A 17681-nucleotide genomic window follows, 5' to 3' on the forward strand; every position below is an offset into this window, starting at 1 on the left:
ATTATGGCATCCACAGAGTCGCTTCACTGCCCTCATCGTCCTCGTGCTCCCCTGTCCCTCTCTCCTCCCCAGCCCCTGGCCCCCCTGGTCCTTTTCCTGTCTCCGTCGTTCTGCCTTTTCCAGAATGTCCTCCGGTTGGAATCGTACAAACGTAGCCTTTGCTGATTGGCTTCCTTCACTCAGGGATATGCATTCAAGTTTCCTCCAAACTTCACAGCTTGGTAGCTCATTGTCTGGATGGTCCATTGTCTGGCTTGTTTATTTATTCACCTACTGAAGGACATTTTGGTTAGGCAATTATGAGTAAAGCCGCTATAAAAATCTGTATACAGGGCGCCTGGGTGGCTCAGTTGGTTAAGCGACTGCCTTCGGCTCAGGTCATGATCCTGGAGTCCCAGGATCGAGTCCCACATCGGGCTCCCTGCTCGGCAGGGAGTCTGCCTCTCCCTCTGACCCTCCTCCCTCTCGTGCTCTCTGTCTCTCATTCTCTCTCTCAAATAAATAAATAAAATCTTTAAAAAAAAATCTGTATACAGGTGTTTATATAGGTGTAAGTTTTCAACTCATTTGGGTAGACATCAAAGAGCATGATTGCTGGATACTGTGGTAAGAGTATGTTTATTTTGGTAAGAAACAGCCAAGCTGCCTTCCACAGTGGCTGGGTCATTCTGCCTTCCCACCGTTGGCGAGTGCTGCTCCTCATCCTCCCTGTGTTTGGTGGTGGTGGTGCTCTGGATTATGGCTGTTCTGATAGATGTGCAGTGGTACCTTATTGTTTTCATTGGCAGTTCCCTGGTGACATATGATGTTGAGCATCTCTTAATATACTTCTTTGCCATCTGTAAATATATTCTTTGGTGAGAAATCTGTTCAGCTTCCCTGCTGTTTTAAATTTTTTTATTGTTGAGGTTTAAGAGGGTTTGTGTGTGTGTGTGTGTATTTTTTGGATAACAGATGTGTCTGTTGCAAATATTTTTTCTAAGTCTGTGGCTTGTCTTCTCATCTTCTTGACTGTCTTTCATGGAGCAGAAGTTTTTAACTTTAATGAAGTCCAGCTTACCAAGTATTTCTTTCATGGACCGTGACTTTGGGGTTGTATCTAAAAAGTTATCACCATACCCAGGTTCATCTTGGTGGTCTCCTGTGCTATCTTCTAGGAGTTTTATAGTTTTGTGTTTCACACTTGGGTATATGATCCATTTTGAGTTAATTTCTAGGAAGGGTGTAAAATCTGTGTCTAGATTCTTTTTTTTTTTTTTTTTTTTTGCACCTGTTCCATTTGTTGAAAAGAACCACTTTATCCATTATATTGTCTTTGCTCCTTTGTCAAGGATCAGTTGATCATATTTTTGTGGGTTTATTTCTGGGCTCTTTATTCTGTTCCAGCGATCTATTTGTCTATTATTTTATGAATACCCACTGTCTTGATTACCATAGATTTGTGGTAAGACTTGAAGTTGAATAGTGTCAATTCTCCAGTTTGTTCTTCTCCTTCAATATTGGGTTGGCTATTCTGGATCTTTTGACTCATATAAACTTTAGAATCAGTTTGTCAATATCCATAAAATGCCTTGCTGGGATTTTGATTGGGATTGCATTGAATTTATAGATTGAGTAGGGAAGAACTGACATCTTGACAATGAATCGTATTCATGACCATAGACTATCTCACCATTAATTTAGTTCTCCTTTGATCTCAGTTATCAGATTTTTGTAGTTTCCTTCAAATAGATTTTGTTAGATTTATTTATTTATATATTTATTTAATTTGGGGGCTGCTAATGTAAATGGTATTGTGGGTTTTTTTTGTTTTTGTTTTTTTAAAAGATTTTTTATTTATTTATTTGAGAGAGAGAGAATGAGAGACAGAGAGCATGAGAGGGAGGAGGGTCAGAGGGAGAAGCAGACTCCCTGCCGAGCAGGGAGCCCGATGCGGGACTCGATCCCGGGACTCCAGGATCATGACCTGAGCTGAAGGCAGTCGCTTAACCAACTGAGCCACCCAGGCGCCCCTGGTATTGTATTTTAAATTTCAAATTCCAATGATTCATTTCTGGTGTGTAGGAAAGTGATCGACTATAATCATTTATTAGTTCCACGAGTATTTTTTGTCAATTCTTTCAGATTTTCTACATAGATAATCATGTCATCTGTGAATAAAGCCAGTTTTATTTCTTCCTTCCCAATCTGTATGCCTTTTATTTTATTTTCTTGTCTTATTACATTGGCTAGGATTTCCAGTACAATGTTGAAAAAGACTGGTGAGAGCGAGGAGGTCCTGCCCTGCTCTTGATTTTAGAGTGTAAGGTTCTAGTTTCTCATCATAAAATATAATGTTAGCTATAGGGGTTTTTTGTATATATTCTCCTTTTTTAAAAAAGAAGATTTTACTTATTTATTTTAGAGAGAGAGAGAAGGGGGAAGAGCAAAGGGAGAGAGAAAGGGAGATAATCTCTAGCAGAATCCACACTGAGTGTGGAGCCTGAGGGCTTTAATTTGGGGGGGGCTTTAATTTTTAAAAAATTAAAAAATTTTCTTGAGATCATGACCTGAGCCAAAACCAAGAGTTAGATGCTCAACTGACTGAGTCACCCAGGTGCCCCGTATATATTCTTTATCAAGTTGAAGGAGTTCCTCTCTATTCCTAGCTTGCCGAGAGCTTTTATCATGAATGAGAGTTTAATTTTGTCAAATGCTTTTTCTGCATCTATTGATATGATCCTGTAATTTTTCTTCTTTAGCCTATGATGTATAATAGATTACATTAATTGATTTTCAAATGTCAAACCAGTTTTGATATCTGACATATATCCCATTTGATATGGTATATGGTTCTTTTCATACATTATTGGATTTGTCTTGATAATATTTTGGTGAGGATTTTTGCATCTATGTTCATGAATGATTTTCTTTTAGTTTTCTTTTCTTTTGCCTTAGTTTTCTTTTCTCATGTCTTTCTCTGGTTTTGGTATTAGGGAAATGCTGGCCTCAAATAATGAGGTAGAAAGTATTCCCTCTGTTTCTATCCACTGAGATTGTATAGAATTGGTATAATTTCTTCCTTAAATGTCTGGCAGAATTCACCAGTGAATGCATTTGAATCTGATGCTTTCTGTTTTAGAAGGTTATTAATTATTGATTCAATTTTGTTAATAGATACAGGCCTATTCAGATTGTCCATTTCTTTTTGTATGAGTTTTGGCAGGTTGTGTCTTTCAATAAATTGGTCTGTTTCACCTAGATTATCAAATTTGTGTGCATAGAGTTCATAGTATTCCTTTATTATCTTTTTATGTCCATGAGATCTATAATGATGTCTCTTCTTTCTTTTATGATATTAGCAATTTACATCCTCTAAACTTTTTTTTTAGTTAGCCTGGCTAAAGGTTTATTAATTTCATTGATCTTTTCAAAGAACCAGCTTATTTTCTCTATTATTTCTTGTTTTCAATTTATTGATTTCTGCTCTAATTATTGTTTATTTTCCTCTGCTTATTTTGGATTTCTTTCATCCTTTTTTGGTTTCCTAAGGAGGAAGCTTAGATAATTGATCTTAGATCTTTCTTCTTTTCTAATGTATGCATTCATACAGCTGTAAATTTCCTTCTACACTGCTTTCATTGCACTGTCAAAATCTTTTCATTTTCATTTGGTTCAAAATATTAAAATTTTTTTCTTGAGATTTTTTTTTTATTTGACCCATGTGTTACTTAGATGTATGTTATTTAATCTCCAAGTATTTGGAAGATTTTCTTTTATTGGTTTCTAGTTTAATTTCATTTTGGTCTAAGAACACATATTGTATGATTCCTATTCTTTTAAATTTGCTAACGGGTATTTTACAACACAGAATGTGGTCTAACTTGGTGAATGTTCCATGTGAACTTGAGAAGAATGTGTGTTCGGCAATTGTTGGATGAAGTAGCCTGCAGACGTCAATTACATCCAGTTGATTGATGGTATTGTTGAGTTCTACTGTGTCCTGATTTTCTGCCTGCTGGATCCATCCAGTACTGACGGAGGGTATTAAAGTCTCTAACTGTGATAGTGAATTTGTTCGTGCAATTCTATCAGTTTTTGCTTCACGTATTTTGATGCTCTATTGTTAGGTGCCTATACATTAAAGATTGTTATGTCTTATTATAGTATTGATCCTTTTATCATTATGTAATGTTCTCTTTATTCCTGGTAGTTTCCTTGATCTGAAGTCTGCTCTGTCTGAAATCAATGCACGTACTCCTGCTTTCTTTTGATTAGTCTCGTGTGGCATACTTTCTCCACCCCTGTACTCACAATCTATATGTGTCTTCATATTTAATGTGGGTTTCTTGTTGAAAATATACAGTTGGGTCTGATTTTTTATCCACTGTACAATTTCTTTCGGTTGGTGTTTTCAGGCCATTGATGTTTTAAGTGATTATTGATATAGTTGGATAAACATCTACACATTTGTTATTGTTTTCTATTTGTTGTCCTTGTTCTTTCTTCCTGTTTTTCCTTCCACTCTTTTTCTGGCTTTTATGGTTTAATTGAGCATTTCATATGATTTCATTTTCTCTCCTTTTAAAAAGAATTTTTATTTTTTTGAAGATTTTATTTATTTATTTGACAGAGAGAGACACAGCAAGAGAGGGAACACAAGCAGGGGGAGTGGGAGAGGGAGAAGCAGGCTTCCCGCCGAGCAGGGAGCCCGACTCGGGGCTCGATCCCAGGACCCCGGGATCACGACCTGAGCCGAAGGCACCCGCTTAACGACTGAGCCACCCAGGCGCCCCTCCTTTTTTTTTTTAAAGAGAGAGAGCATGTGTGAGTGTGGGGAGGAGCAGAGGGAGAGGGAGAGAGAGAATCCCAAGCAGACTCCACAGTGCGGAGCCCATCACGGAGCTCTGAGACCATGACCTGAGCCAAAATCACGAGTTGGATGCGTGTCCACCTGAGCCACCCAGGCGCCCCCATTTTCTCTCCTTTCTTAGCATAGCCGTTGTACTTCCTTTCATGTATTTTTCGTGGTTACCCTAGAGTTTGCAATAGACATTTACAACAAATCCAACTCCGTTTTTCAAGTAACACTGTACCACCTAGTTCCTCCCTCCTGGGCCTTGTGTTATTGCTGCCGTTCATTTCACTTCTCCATGAGCTATAAGCATTGAATACATGGCTGCTGTCATGATTTTTATAGTAATTATTATTGTTCCGTCAGATCAACTGAGAATAACAAAAATATTTTTATGAAAAATAAGAATAAGAAAAATAAATAAGAAAAGTTTTTATTTTGCCTTCATTCATTCCTTCTCTAATGCTCTTCCTTTCTTTATGTGGCTCTGGCCTATATTATTTTCCTTCTCTCTGGAACACTTAACATTTCTTAGCAGGTCTACTGGCAAAAAAATCCCCTCTCCTTTGTTTTTTGATCTGATGCCGTGTTCTGTAGTCCTGTGATGAGGGCTCAGTCTTTTGTGAGCCTGTGTCCCTGGACTGGAAACTTCACTAGTACTTCTCTGTCTTTACCCCCTTTGGTGGGACAGGATGGCTGGAGGGGCTGGAGCAGGTCAGGCTCTGGGTAACACTTGCTCTTGAGGACAGGCCTTGTTAAGAACAGAATGGTCTGGCAACTTTCGGGATGGTCACTTTCCTTTCTTGGCAGGAGCAGGGGGGCATTTTCTCCCATATTCATGGTGAGAACCAGGACAAGTTCCTGGAGGTGAGAATGACAAAAGCCTCCCCCCAAAAAACTGACCCTCCTGGGGTTTTTGACTCAGATTTGTCCACACTGAGCCTTCAGCAGTTCATCAGTTAGAGCTCGGGTTTTCCTCTCCTGGTGTTGGTGTCTGGGGAGGTTTCTGCTTAGGGTTTTTGATCCAGTGAGTTGTGATTCTCTGTATCAGCCTGACTGTCTCTGAGATTGGGGGGCAGCAGTTTGTCTTGTGACCTCAGTTCTCTGATGGAGCAAAGAAGAGTTGTTGATTTTTCTTTTTTTTTTAAAGATTTTTATTTATTTATTTGACAGAGAAAGACACAGCGAGAGAGGGAACACAAGCGGGGAGTGGGAGAGGGAGAAGCAGACTCCCTGCCGAGCAGGGAGCCCGATGCGGAACTCGATCCCGGGACTCCAGGATCATGACCTGAGCCGAAGGCAGTCGCTTAACCAACTGAGCCACCCAGGCGCCCCAAGAGTTGTTGATTTTTCAGTTTTACTTTTTACTTGTCAGGATGGATTGGCAACTTCCAGGATCCTTCTATGCCTGACCAGAAAACAGAAGTGCAAATTTTCACTTTAAAACGGCTATTTTTATGTTCTGTGAAAAAATTCACCTCCATACAGTTTAAAAACACATATTATAATCTCTACGGCAACTAGGTGAACTGCAGCACTTCCTCCTGGGTCCAGAACCGCTGGGGTCCTGGGTCTGCGATGCCTCAGCCCCCGCCCCCCCCAAGTTCGTGGAGCTGGTTTTGTATGCCTTCCAAGCCTCCTCGTCCCTCCGGGCTCCTACCCCGTAACCACCCATCCAGTTACTGATCGTCAGCTCCTTCTCCTTCGGGGACCAGGGGGCTGGGCTGCCTTGTGTGGGAGCTGGGTTCCTGGAGGTTCGCTCTTACCTGGACGGGAGGACTCCCTGCGCTCAGTGCTTCCTGAGACCCACGGGTCCCAGGAGCATGAGATGCTGCGTAAGAGGTTGGACGCAGGAAGCCACCAAGCGCACACGGGCTTGTGGGCATCAGGCAGGATTGCCCCCCAAGTACTTACTGAGTACCCAGTGTGTGCTCAGAAAAGTACAGGTTTTGTAGCAGGTTTGGAAGTGGTGCTGCCTGGTCGCCGGCGGGGCTGAGTCTGGTTGGAGGGTGTGTGCGGCAGGGGGAGGCGTGCTTGGGGCCCAGGTTGGCTGCCCAGAGAACGCTCGGAGGGCTGGGGTGGTTTTCGTGCAGTGCCCCAGGTGGTCCCCATTCCGCATCCTGTGCTTGGGTTTCAGCTTCCGAGAATGCCAAGTCCAAGCTCACGGGCCTCTCGGGACAGCTCGTGGACACCGCGTGCAAGGTGTGCCAGGCCTACCTGGGGCAGCTGGAGCATGAGGACATCGACGTCTCTGAGGACACCACCAAGGACCTCACGGAGGACGAGTGGAAGGACCTGACAGAGCAGTACTACTCCCTCCTTCAGTAAGACGCGCCCGTGTGGAGCCCTCCGGCCGTGCCCAGTGCTCGGTGGCAAGAGTCAGCACGCACCCCACTGGCTCACCTAAAGGGGGGATGTGGGGCGGGCATCAGGAGTTGTCTAAGGAAGGCCCGCCTCTGGGACATCTGAAGCACCTGCCTGGGGACTGGGGCATCTGTCTGGATGTTGGGGTACTTGTCTGGGTGTTGGGGTACCCAGATTCACTCACTGTTGCCTATCTCACCAAGTGCCTGTTGGCTTATAAAAGGATGACACCTCCTTGGGGGCACCTTTGGGTACCATCGACTTAAGCACTTTCCACACTGTTCATGTCTCTTACCCCATTTGAACCCACAGGTGGGCTCTGGATAGTCAGGAACAGCAGAGGCCTTGCCTGGCCCAGCCCTCCTGACTCTCCAGGACCTTCAGTGCCCCTTACTGCCTGGGAATCCAAAGGCTGAGCCTGGCTTTCCCCCTTTCTCCTGAGGGCTGGATCCTTCACAACCTAGAGACCCAGCACCCCCTTTTTTCCTTTTCCGAAGTCTGACTTTATTGTGCCTAGAAGTGGTTTTCTTTCTTTCTTTCTTTTTTTTTTTTAAAGATTTTATTTATTTGAGAGAGAGAATGAGAGAGAGACAGCATGAGAGGGAGGAGGGTCAGAGGGAGAAGCAGACTCCCCGCTGAGCAGGGAGCCCGATGCGGGACTCGATCCCGGGACTCCAGGATCATGACCTGAGCCGAAGGCAGTCGCTTAACCAACTGAGCCACCCAGGTGCCCTAGAAGTGGTTTTCTTTGTTATGTCCTCTACCTAGAGATTTTGGAGATTTTTTAATATGTGGGTTGGAATCTTTCATCAATTTTGAAAAGTTCTCAGCCATTATCTTCAAATATTGCTTCTGCTTCATTCTGCTCCTCTCCTTCTTAGACTCCAGTTATATGCATAGCTGACCATGTGACTGTGTTTCACACGTCTCTTTGCTCTGTCCTGTTTTCCTCGTTTCTTTTTCCTCTCTGAGTCTGAGTTTGTGTATTTTCTATCAACCCATCTTAAGGTTTACCAGCCTTGTCTTCTGCTGTCTCCAGGCTGATTGTAAATCTGCCCAATTCTAACTCCAGCATTGGGATGTCCTTCTTGTGTCGTTTGTCTTTGCCTTTTACTCTCCATCAGATTTTTCAGCCTCTTCTCGGTCTCTTTTTGTGTGCTGCCCCTTGTCTGTAAAGGAAGTACAGACAGAAGTTTATGCTGTTTCCTAAGAGGGGGCTCACACTTCCCTCTGTTGTAGATATAGTGTGCAGCTGATGTCCTCAACCAATTAGCAGGGAGCAGGGCCAGACTGCAGCTTTGGGCAGGTTCAGTGCATTCTGGTGCCAAGTGTCTCAGGAGTGAAACTGAAAGATATTGTTGAAGACCCTGTCCCCCAGGAGAGTCTTCTCCCCAAGTGCCACAGGAATGGGAGGTTTCACTGTCGTTACAGCCCAGACACACCATCTTCGTGCCCTGGGAAAAACTGGCCATGTGTTTTGAGCATCACTAGACTTAGGTCTTTCATGCCAGTTGACATGGCCATGTGGCTTCTCATTCCTTAAGAAAATCCTTCAGCTTATGCCAAGCCTAAATCTCAACCTTCACCCAGATGTGGCAAATATTCCTGGGGAATAGAATGGCCAACAAACTTGGTTCACCCAAGAAAGGCTTTTCTGTGCCTAGATGTAGTTCACCTGTTCCTCTTTACATCCACAACGCTCTGATGTTTTGAGAAACGTGCATTTTGCAATTTCTCTGGTTTTTTTTCCTACTTGTCATAACAGGCATAATGGCTAGCCGCTACCTACTCCTTACGACCTAAGTAAGGAAGCATCCTAATTATTATTAATAATTTTATTTTATCTCCTGTATTTGGTTTCTGGTTACACAACTTTGTTTTTATGTTTCAGGGTTTACCTTAGAGATTACAGTATACGTTCTTGATTTATTATTGCTTATCTTCAGTCAGACCTTCACTAGTTCCCAAACAGCATCACAGCAGTGGGATTCCACTCGCTCCTTTCTCATTCCTTATGCTCTTATCATTTATTTCACCTCTCTCTATATATTTTCTATTTTTAAAAAGATTTTATTTATTTATTTATTTATTTATTTAGAAAACGTGCAAGTAGAGGGAGGGGCAAAGGGCAAGAGAGAGAAAGAATCCCAAGCAGAATTGGCACTGAGCCCAGAGCCCAACACAGGGCTCGATCCCACAACCCTGAGATCACAGCTTGAGCCAAAATCAAGAATCAGACGCTTAGCCAACTGAGCCACCAGGCACCCCTTGTTTTCCATTTTTAATTGTTGTAAAATAAACATAACAAAATTTGTTGTCTGAACCATTTTAAAATATTCACCTAAGTACCTCAGTAATGTGCAACCATCACCACCATCAATCTTCAGCGCTCTTTTCATCCTGTAAAACTGAAACTCTGCCCCCATTAAACACCAACCCCACATATTCCCTCCAGCTCTTGGCCCCCACCATCTACTCTCTGTCTCCATGAATTTGACTCCTCCAGGTGCCTCATAGAAGTGGACTCATACAACATTTGTCTTTTTGTGACTGGCTTATTTCCTTTATAATGTCCTCAAGTTTTATCCATGTTGTAGCAGATATCAGAGTTTCCTTCCTTTTAAAGGATAAATAATATTTTGTTGTATGTATATAGTACATTTTGCTTATTCATTCATCTGTCAATGGACATTTGGGTTGCTTCCACATTTTAGCTATTGTGAATAATGCTGCTGTAAGCATGGGTGTGCTAATATCTCTTTGAGATTCTGCTCTCAATTCTTTCGGGTATGTACCCAGAAATGGGATTTCTGGGTTATATGGTAATGCTATTTTTAATTTTTTGAGGAACTTCCATACTATTTTTTTTTAAAGATTTTATTTATTTATTTGACAGAGACAGACACAGCGAGAGAGGGAACACAAGCAGGGGGAGTGGGAGACGGAGAAGCAGGCTTCCCGCGGAGCAGGGAGCCCGATGTGGGGCTCGATCCCAGGACCCTGGGACCATGACCCGAGCCGAAGGCAGACGCCCAACGACTGAGCCACCCAGGCGCCCTGGAACTTCCATACTATTTTCCACAGCAGCTGTACCTGCACCATTTACATCCCCACCAATAGTGCACAAGGGTTCCAATTTCTCTACATCCTCACCAACATTTGTTATTTTCTGTGCTTTTAAAAACTAATATCTATTTAATGGATGTGAGGTAGTATTTCACTATAGTTTTGATTTTCACTTTCCTAATGATTAGTGGTATTGAGCATCTTTTCCTGTGCTTGTTGGACATCTGTATGTCTTCTTTGGAGAAGTGTCTGTTCACATCTTTTGCCCATTTTTGAATCAAGTTCGTTTGTTACTGTTGAGTTTTGGGAGCTCCCTGTATATTCTGGATGGTAGCCCCCTATCAGATACATAAATTCCAAACAGTTTCTCTCGTTTTATTGGTTGCCGTTTTACTCTGTTGATTGTATCTTTTGATGCACATATTTAAAAACTTTTCATGAAGTCCAGTTTGTCCATTTGTCTCTCTTGTTGCCTGTGCTTTGGTCTCATATCCAAGAAATCATTGAGAAATTCAATGTCTTGAAGATTTTGCCCTATGTTTTCTTCAAGATTTTCACAGTTTTTGGTCTTACATTTAGGTCTTTGACCCATTTTGAGTTAATTTTTGCACATGGTTTTAGGTAAGAACCCAAATTCGTTCTTTTGGTTATGGATATCCAGTTTTCCCACTACCATTTGTTAAAGAGACTGTCCCTTCCCCCATTGAATAGTATTGGCATCCTTGTCAGAAATCATTTGACTATATATGTGAGGGTTTATTTCTGGGATCTCTAGTCTATTTCATTGCTCTTGTGTCTGTCTTCATGTCAGTACACTGTTTTGATTACTGTAGCTTTGTAGTAAGTTTTGAAATCAAGAAGGGTGTGTTGTCTAACTTTGTTCTTCTTTTTCAAGATTGTTTTGGCTATTTGGGGTCCCTTGAGAGTCTATTTGAATTTAAGAATGGGTTTTTCTATTTCTGTGAAAAGCATCATTGGGATTTTGAATAGGGATTGTATTGAATTTGTAGGTATTTTGAGTACTATTAAGATCTTAAACAATATTAAATCTTTTAATCCATAAACATGGATGTGTTTCCACTTATTTATGTCTTCTTTAATTTCTTTCAGCAATTTTTTTGGTAGTTTTTGTTGTACCCTTCACCTCTTTGGTTAATTCCTAAGTATTTCATTATTTTTGATGTGATTGTAAGTGGAATTGAAATTTCCTTTTCAGATTGTTCCTTGCTAGTGTATAGATATGCAACTGATTTTTGTTTGTTGACTTTGTATCTTGCTACTTTGTATTTCACTTTTTAGATGTAACATGGTTTTTTGGTGGAATCTTTAGGATTTTCTGCATATACAATCATATCATCTGCAAACAGATAATTTTACTTCTCCTTTTCTAGTTTATTTCCTTTCCTTGTCTGACTGCTCTTGCTAGCATTTCTATTACTCTGTTGAATGTTGAAGGTAGGCATTCTTGTCTTATTCTTCTTTTTTTTTTTTCTTAAGTAGGCTCTACATCCTATGTGGAGCCCAGCACAGGACTTGAATTCACAGCCCTGAGATCAAGACCTGAGCTGAGATCAAGAATTGGATGCATTACTGATTGAGCCAACTTGGCACCCCTTGTCTTATTCTTAATCTTAAAGGAAAAACTTCCAGTCTTTTACCATTGAGGATGGCATTTGCTGTAGGTTTTCATATATGGCCTTTATTATGTTGATGTAGTTTCCTTTTATTCCTAGTTTGTTGAGTGTTTCTATCAGGAAAGGGTGTTAAATTTTGTCAAGTGTCTTTTCTGCATCAATTGAGATGGTCATGTGGGTTTTTTCCCCTTCATCTGGTAATCTGATATATTACATTAATTGGTTTTCAGATGTCGAACCTTCCCTGCATTCCTGGAATAAATCCCACCTGGTCATGGAGTGCAATCCCTTAACATGCTGCTGAGTCTGGTTTGCTAGCATTTGTTGAGGATTTTTGCATCAATGTTCATAAGGGACATTGGTGTGTAGGTTTCTTTTCTTGCAGTGTCTTTGTCTGGCTTTGGTATTGGGGTAATCCTGGCCTCATAGAATGAGTTAGGAAGTATTTCCTCATCTTCCATTTTTTGGAAGTTTGAGAAGGACTCATATGGTTCTTCTCAAATTGTTTGATAGAATTCACCATGGAGCTGTCAGGTCCTGGACTTTTCTTTTTTGGGAGATTTTTGATTACTTTAATTACTGATTCAATCCCTTCAGTAGTTATAAATTCATTTATATTTTCTGTTTCTTCACAATTTAGTCTTGGTAGGTTTTGTGTTTCTTGGGAATTTGTCCATTTCATCTAGGTTATCCAATTCATTGGTGTACATCTGTTCATAGTTCTCTCTTATAATCTTTTTTATTTTTGTAAAATTAGTAATAATGTCACCAATATTATTTTTTATTTTGATAACTTGAGTATTCTCTCTTTCCTAAGTCCATTGAGCTAAAGGTTTGTCAATTTTGTTGATCTTTTCAAAGAACCAACTTTTAGTTTATTTTCTCTATTTTGATTAATTCTGCTCTAATCTTTATTGATTACTTTGTTCTACTAGCTTTGGGTCTAGTTTATTCTTTTTCTAGTTTCTTAAGTTGCAAAGTTAGGTTGTTGATTTGAGATTTTTCTTGTTTTTTATTTTTTAATTTAATTAAATTTTTTAAAGATTTTATTTATTTATTTGATAGAGAGAGAGAGAACAAGTAGGCAGAGAGGCAGGCAGAGGGAGAAGGAGAAACAGGCTCCCTGCTGAGCAGGGAGCCTGATGCAGGGCTCAATCCCAGGACCCTGGGATCATGACCTGAGCCGAAGGCAGATGCTTAACGACTGAGCCACACAGGTGCCCCATGAGATTTTTCTTGTTTTTTAATGTAAGCCTTTATAGCTATAAGTTTCCCCTTTAGCAAAACTAGCAATCCCATATGTTTTAGTATGTTGTATTTTCATTTTCATTTGTCTCTAAGTATTTTCTAATTTCCCTTGTGATTTCTTCTTTGATCCATTGGTTATTTAAGAATGTGTTAATTTTGTGAGGGTGCCTGGGTGTCTCAGTCTGTTGAGCATCAGAGTCTTGATTTCAGCTCAAGTCTTGATCTCAGGATCAAGAGTTCAAGCCCAGCTTTGGGCTGTACCTGGGGAGCCTACTAAAAAATTTTTTTAAAAAAGAATGTGTTAATGTCCACAAACTTGTTTCTCCACTTGATTAGATCTTTTAACATGTATGTCAATGATGTTTTGTAATTTTCAGTGTTCAAATCTTGCATTTCTTTTGTTAAATATATTCCTATGTGTTTTATTCTTTTTGATACTATTATAAATGGAATTGTTTTCTTAATTTTATTTTAGGATTTTTTGTTGGCAGAATATAAAAATAATTGATTTTTAAAAGATTTTATTTATTTATGTTAGAGAGAGAGCGTCAGGGAGGGGCAGAGAGAGAGAGAAACCCAAGGAGACTCCACACTGAGTGCAGAACCAACACGGGGCTTGATCTCACAACTCTGAAACCAAGAGTCAGATGTTCAACTGACTGTGCCACCCAGGCGCCCCTATAATTCATTTTTTTATATTGATCTTGTAACTGTGACTCTGCTGAACCCATTTATTAGTTCTAGTACTTTGTACTGTGTGTGTGTGTTCCTTAGGATTTTCTACATATAGGACATGTCATCTATGAATAAAAACAATTTTATTTCTTCATGTCCAATTTAAGTTACAGGAACTCAAATTTGCTTTAACATTCAAAAGTTGATCAGTGGGATATTAGTCATCCTTAAAAAGGAAGTTCATCAATGGATGAACCTTGAGGACATTATAAATGAAAAATACAAATATTGTGTGATTTCACTTATATGAGGTACTTAGAGTGGTCAAAATCGCAGAGACAAAAGGTAGATGATGGTTGCCAGGTCTGGGGGAGGGGATGGGGAGTGAGTGTTTAATGGGGACAGAATTTCAGTCTGGGAAGATGAAAAAGTCCTGGGGGCAGACGGGGTGATAGTTGCACAATATAAATATTCTTAATACTACTGAACCGTACACTTAAAATGGTTAAGGTGGCAAATTTTATGTTATATGTACTTTGCCACAATAAAAAAATTGAAAGAATGTCAATTGGTAGATTTTACCCCATTTACAGAATAAAGAAGAAAACTATATGATCATCTCAATAGATGTAAAACATTGATGAAGTTCCATACTGTGCATGTTACGTTTTTGTTTTTTGTTTTTTGTTTTTTTTAATGAACTAGAAAAAGAAACTTCCTTAATTGGAAAAGCTTAGGTACAAAAATTCTAAAGCTAACATACTTCTTAATGGTATGTACTGAAATTGTTCTCCTTGAAATCAGAATGAGACAAAAATGCCCGCTATCATGACCGCTATTCAGTATGGACTGAATGGTCTGTTTAGTTTAATAGTACAGAAAAAAAGAAATAAAAGGCATAAGATCAGAAAGAAGCAAAACTATTTACTGAAAACCTGATTATGCACATAGAAAATTTAAAAAATCATACAGAAAGTTACGTGAGTTTAGTGAGGTCAGTAGGCACCAGGTCAGTATACAAAACTCCGCTGTGTTCCTATACACTAACAAAAATCATAGAATGGAATTCTAAAAATGCAATCTATAATAATATCAAATAACAACAAATATCCAGAGAAAAATAACAATATAAACTGAAGACCCTAAACAGAACATTATAAAATAAAATAGAAATAGTGACCTAATAAGTATATGTGTGTATAATAAAACCATGTTCATAAATTAGAAAACTCAGTGGTATATATTTTTTTCTTTCCAAACTAATCTATAGATTCAATGTAATCCCAATCAAAATCTATGCAGGAATTTTTCTTGGGGGCTTGAGTGGGAGGAATTGACAAACTGATTCTGAAATTTATTTGGAAATACAAATGATTTCAGAAAAGCCAAGACAACCTGATCAAGAAAAACAAAATTAGAGAATTTCTACCCATATTTCAAGACTTACTACAAATGTACCTAATCCAGACAGGGTGGCATTGGGTTACTGGGCATTATCAGACCAGCACCACGGAACAGCATCTAGATGCAGATCCTCATGCACATGGTCACTTAGGACCAACCCTTAGGAAGGGTTAGTCCTTGCACTAAATGGTGCTTGAGCAGTGAGCATCCTTGTGAACAAAAACGGTCTATCTTAAATCCTGTCTCCTAAATACATAAAGATTAATTTGAGGTGTATCATGTGATATGTGAAAGTTACAGAAAAGGCAAACATTGGAGTATATCTTTGTGACCACAAGGAAGGCAAAGATTTTTTAAATAGTTCACTAAGCACTAACCATAATAGAGCAAGTTGATAAATTGTACTTTATTGACATGAAAAACTCTGTTTATGAAGAAACACTACACAGAGAATGTAAAGACAAGCCACAGAGTGGAGGGACACACTTATAACACGCGTATCCCACAGAGGTCTCACGGCATCTCACGGGCTCTCTGGATCTCGCTTTGTAGTGGTGAGGCGTTCATCTCCGATTCGAGAAATCACTTTTCGCAGTGCCAGGCTCTGCTGAATAAAATCACGTCTGTGAACCCTCAGACGGAGATCGACGGGCTTCGGAACATCTGGATCATAAAGCCGGCGGCCAAGTCCCGCGGCCGAGGTGAGTCGGAGGCTGGGCGCTGAGAGACGGCCACCTGCGGCCCCCAGAGCGCAGCGCGCGTGCCCGGTCACACACTGAGGTGTCTGTGGGGCATCACCAGACTCGGGGCTCTCTGCGGGGCAGGTGGCTCCGAGACATTGGTCTTCATGGCCCGCTTCCGAGGTTTGCTAATGAACTGGGATGTTCCCAAGTTAAACGGGGCTGGACTTTTCTTTTTATATTACCTCGCCCAGTCTTGGCAACAGGCTTACCCTAGCTGCTAAGATGGATCGAGGACTTCCATCTCAGGCAACAGCGGAATTCCCGTTCCTTACTCACCTGTAAGCACTGGCTCTCCTGGAGGCCCCTCCTTAAGGCCTGTACCTTTTGTCTGTGGTGTTTGTCTGGTGGGCTCAGCCTTTGTACCTCATCTTGTGTTGTAGCTAGGACCGCATCCTCTTTATTCTTAATGGTGAAAACTGTGTGTTCTTTTTAAAACAGGGATTTCAAGGTTTTTAAAATCTTATTTGTGTTTCCAAAGAACCAACCTTAGGTTGCATTTTTCCAATTTCCTGTGAAGGATATTATCCCCCTTGGCTCTGACTTTAAGGCTAAGCTTATTTATTTCCAGTCTTTCTTGTACAACAACAAAAGCCTTAAGTCTATGAGATCTCCTCCCGAGACGGCCCTCACTGCAACATCCGTCTTTGTGTTACATGATGTTCTCACTTTCCTGAGTATCTAAATAGACCTTAATTTTTTTTTTTGGATATTTTATTTTCCCCTTGAGTTATTTGAAGAGCTTTGTTGGTGTTTTAAATTCGTAAGTGGTTCATTTTTACGTGATTTAAAAAAATGTTTATTAATTTGAGATGTTACTGCATCTGGCCTCCCCAGCCGTCCTCTGAGAGCCTGCCCTCCGGGGTCGGGCCAGGGCTCCCCCACAGGCTCCATCCTGAGCCTGCTCCTCTTGAGAGTAGTACCTGTCTGCAGGCAGCTCCCTCCTCCTGCCCATCAGGCCCGACCTCCCTCCCACTGCAGACACCTGCATCCCCAGGGATGCCCCACAGACACCTCAGACCCAGCTGTTCAAAGCCAAATGCAGGGCTTTCTGGCTGGGCACTGCATGGGCCCCTTGCTGCTCTGAGCCCAGGATAACTTCAGAGGTTTGTTGCTTTGCCCTAGTCTTTCATTTCCCGATGGCAAGGTCTCAGCTTACAGTTGAAGAGACTACACCTACATTTTTGTGGGGAAAGCTCACCTCATGTGTTGCTACACCTTATGCCTCGGGGCCTCTGCACATGGTGCTCCCCTCCAGCGATGTGTCAGTCCGGATAGGCCAGATTGTGCTGGGTAACAAGCAGTCCCCAAACCTCAGTGGCTGTCAGTGAGGCCAGTTCATCTCTACTCGTGCTCGTCCATTATGGGTTGGCACGAGAAGGTAGTTGGGGGAGTTCTGCTCACCGAAGTCCTCCCACCGTCTTGTGACATCAGTCCCTCCAGGCTTCAGGATTGTCATGGCAGAGAAAGAGAGGGCTGGAGGGTCTGGTGGTGACCCAACAGACGAGAGGGATGCATGTCCCCCCTACTCAGAGGTCACTGGTCACCGTCAGTCACATGGCCTAACTCTGGGGGTTGAGGATGAGAAGTTGCAAACCCTCCTGCAAAGAGGAGGAGGACCAGAATGGGTGTGCAGTCCCACCATTCGTCCAGGCCCTCTTGGAGTGAGGCCTCACCAGACCCCAGGCCCCTGGACACCTGCCAGCCCTGTCTGCC

At 41.3% G+C, this 17681-nt stretch overlaps 1 protein-coding gene across 1 annotated transcript in view; it reads left to right on the forward strand.

Annotated features, from left to right (window-relative positions):
• Positions 1-17681, forward strand: part of TTLL8 (tubulin tyrosine ligase like 8) — a 38478-nt gene that overhangs the window by 16050 nt on the left and 4747 nt on the right. Inside the window, exons 8-9 of the mRNA XM_021687769.1 lie at positions 6972-7158; positions 15778-15926. Coding sequence (XP_021543444.1) covers positions 6972-7158; positions 15778-15926 — 336 coding nt within the window. The remainder of the gene's footprint in view (positions 1-6971; positions 7159-15777; positions 15927-17681) is intronic.

The sequence above is a fragment of the Neomonachus schauinslandi genome, chromosome 5 (assembly GCF_002201575.2).
Source record: "Neomonachus schauinslandi chromosome 5, ASM220157v2, whole genome shotgun sequence".
Taxonomy (NCBI): domain Eukaryota; kingdom Metazoa; phylum Chordata; class Mammalia; order Carnivora; family Phocidae; genus Neomonachus; species Neomonachus schauinslandi.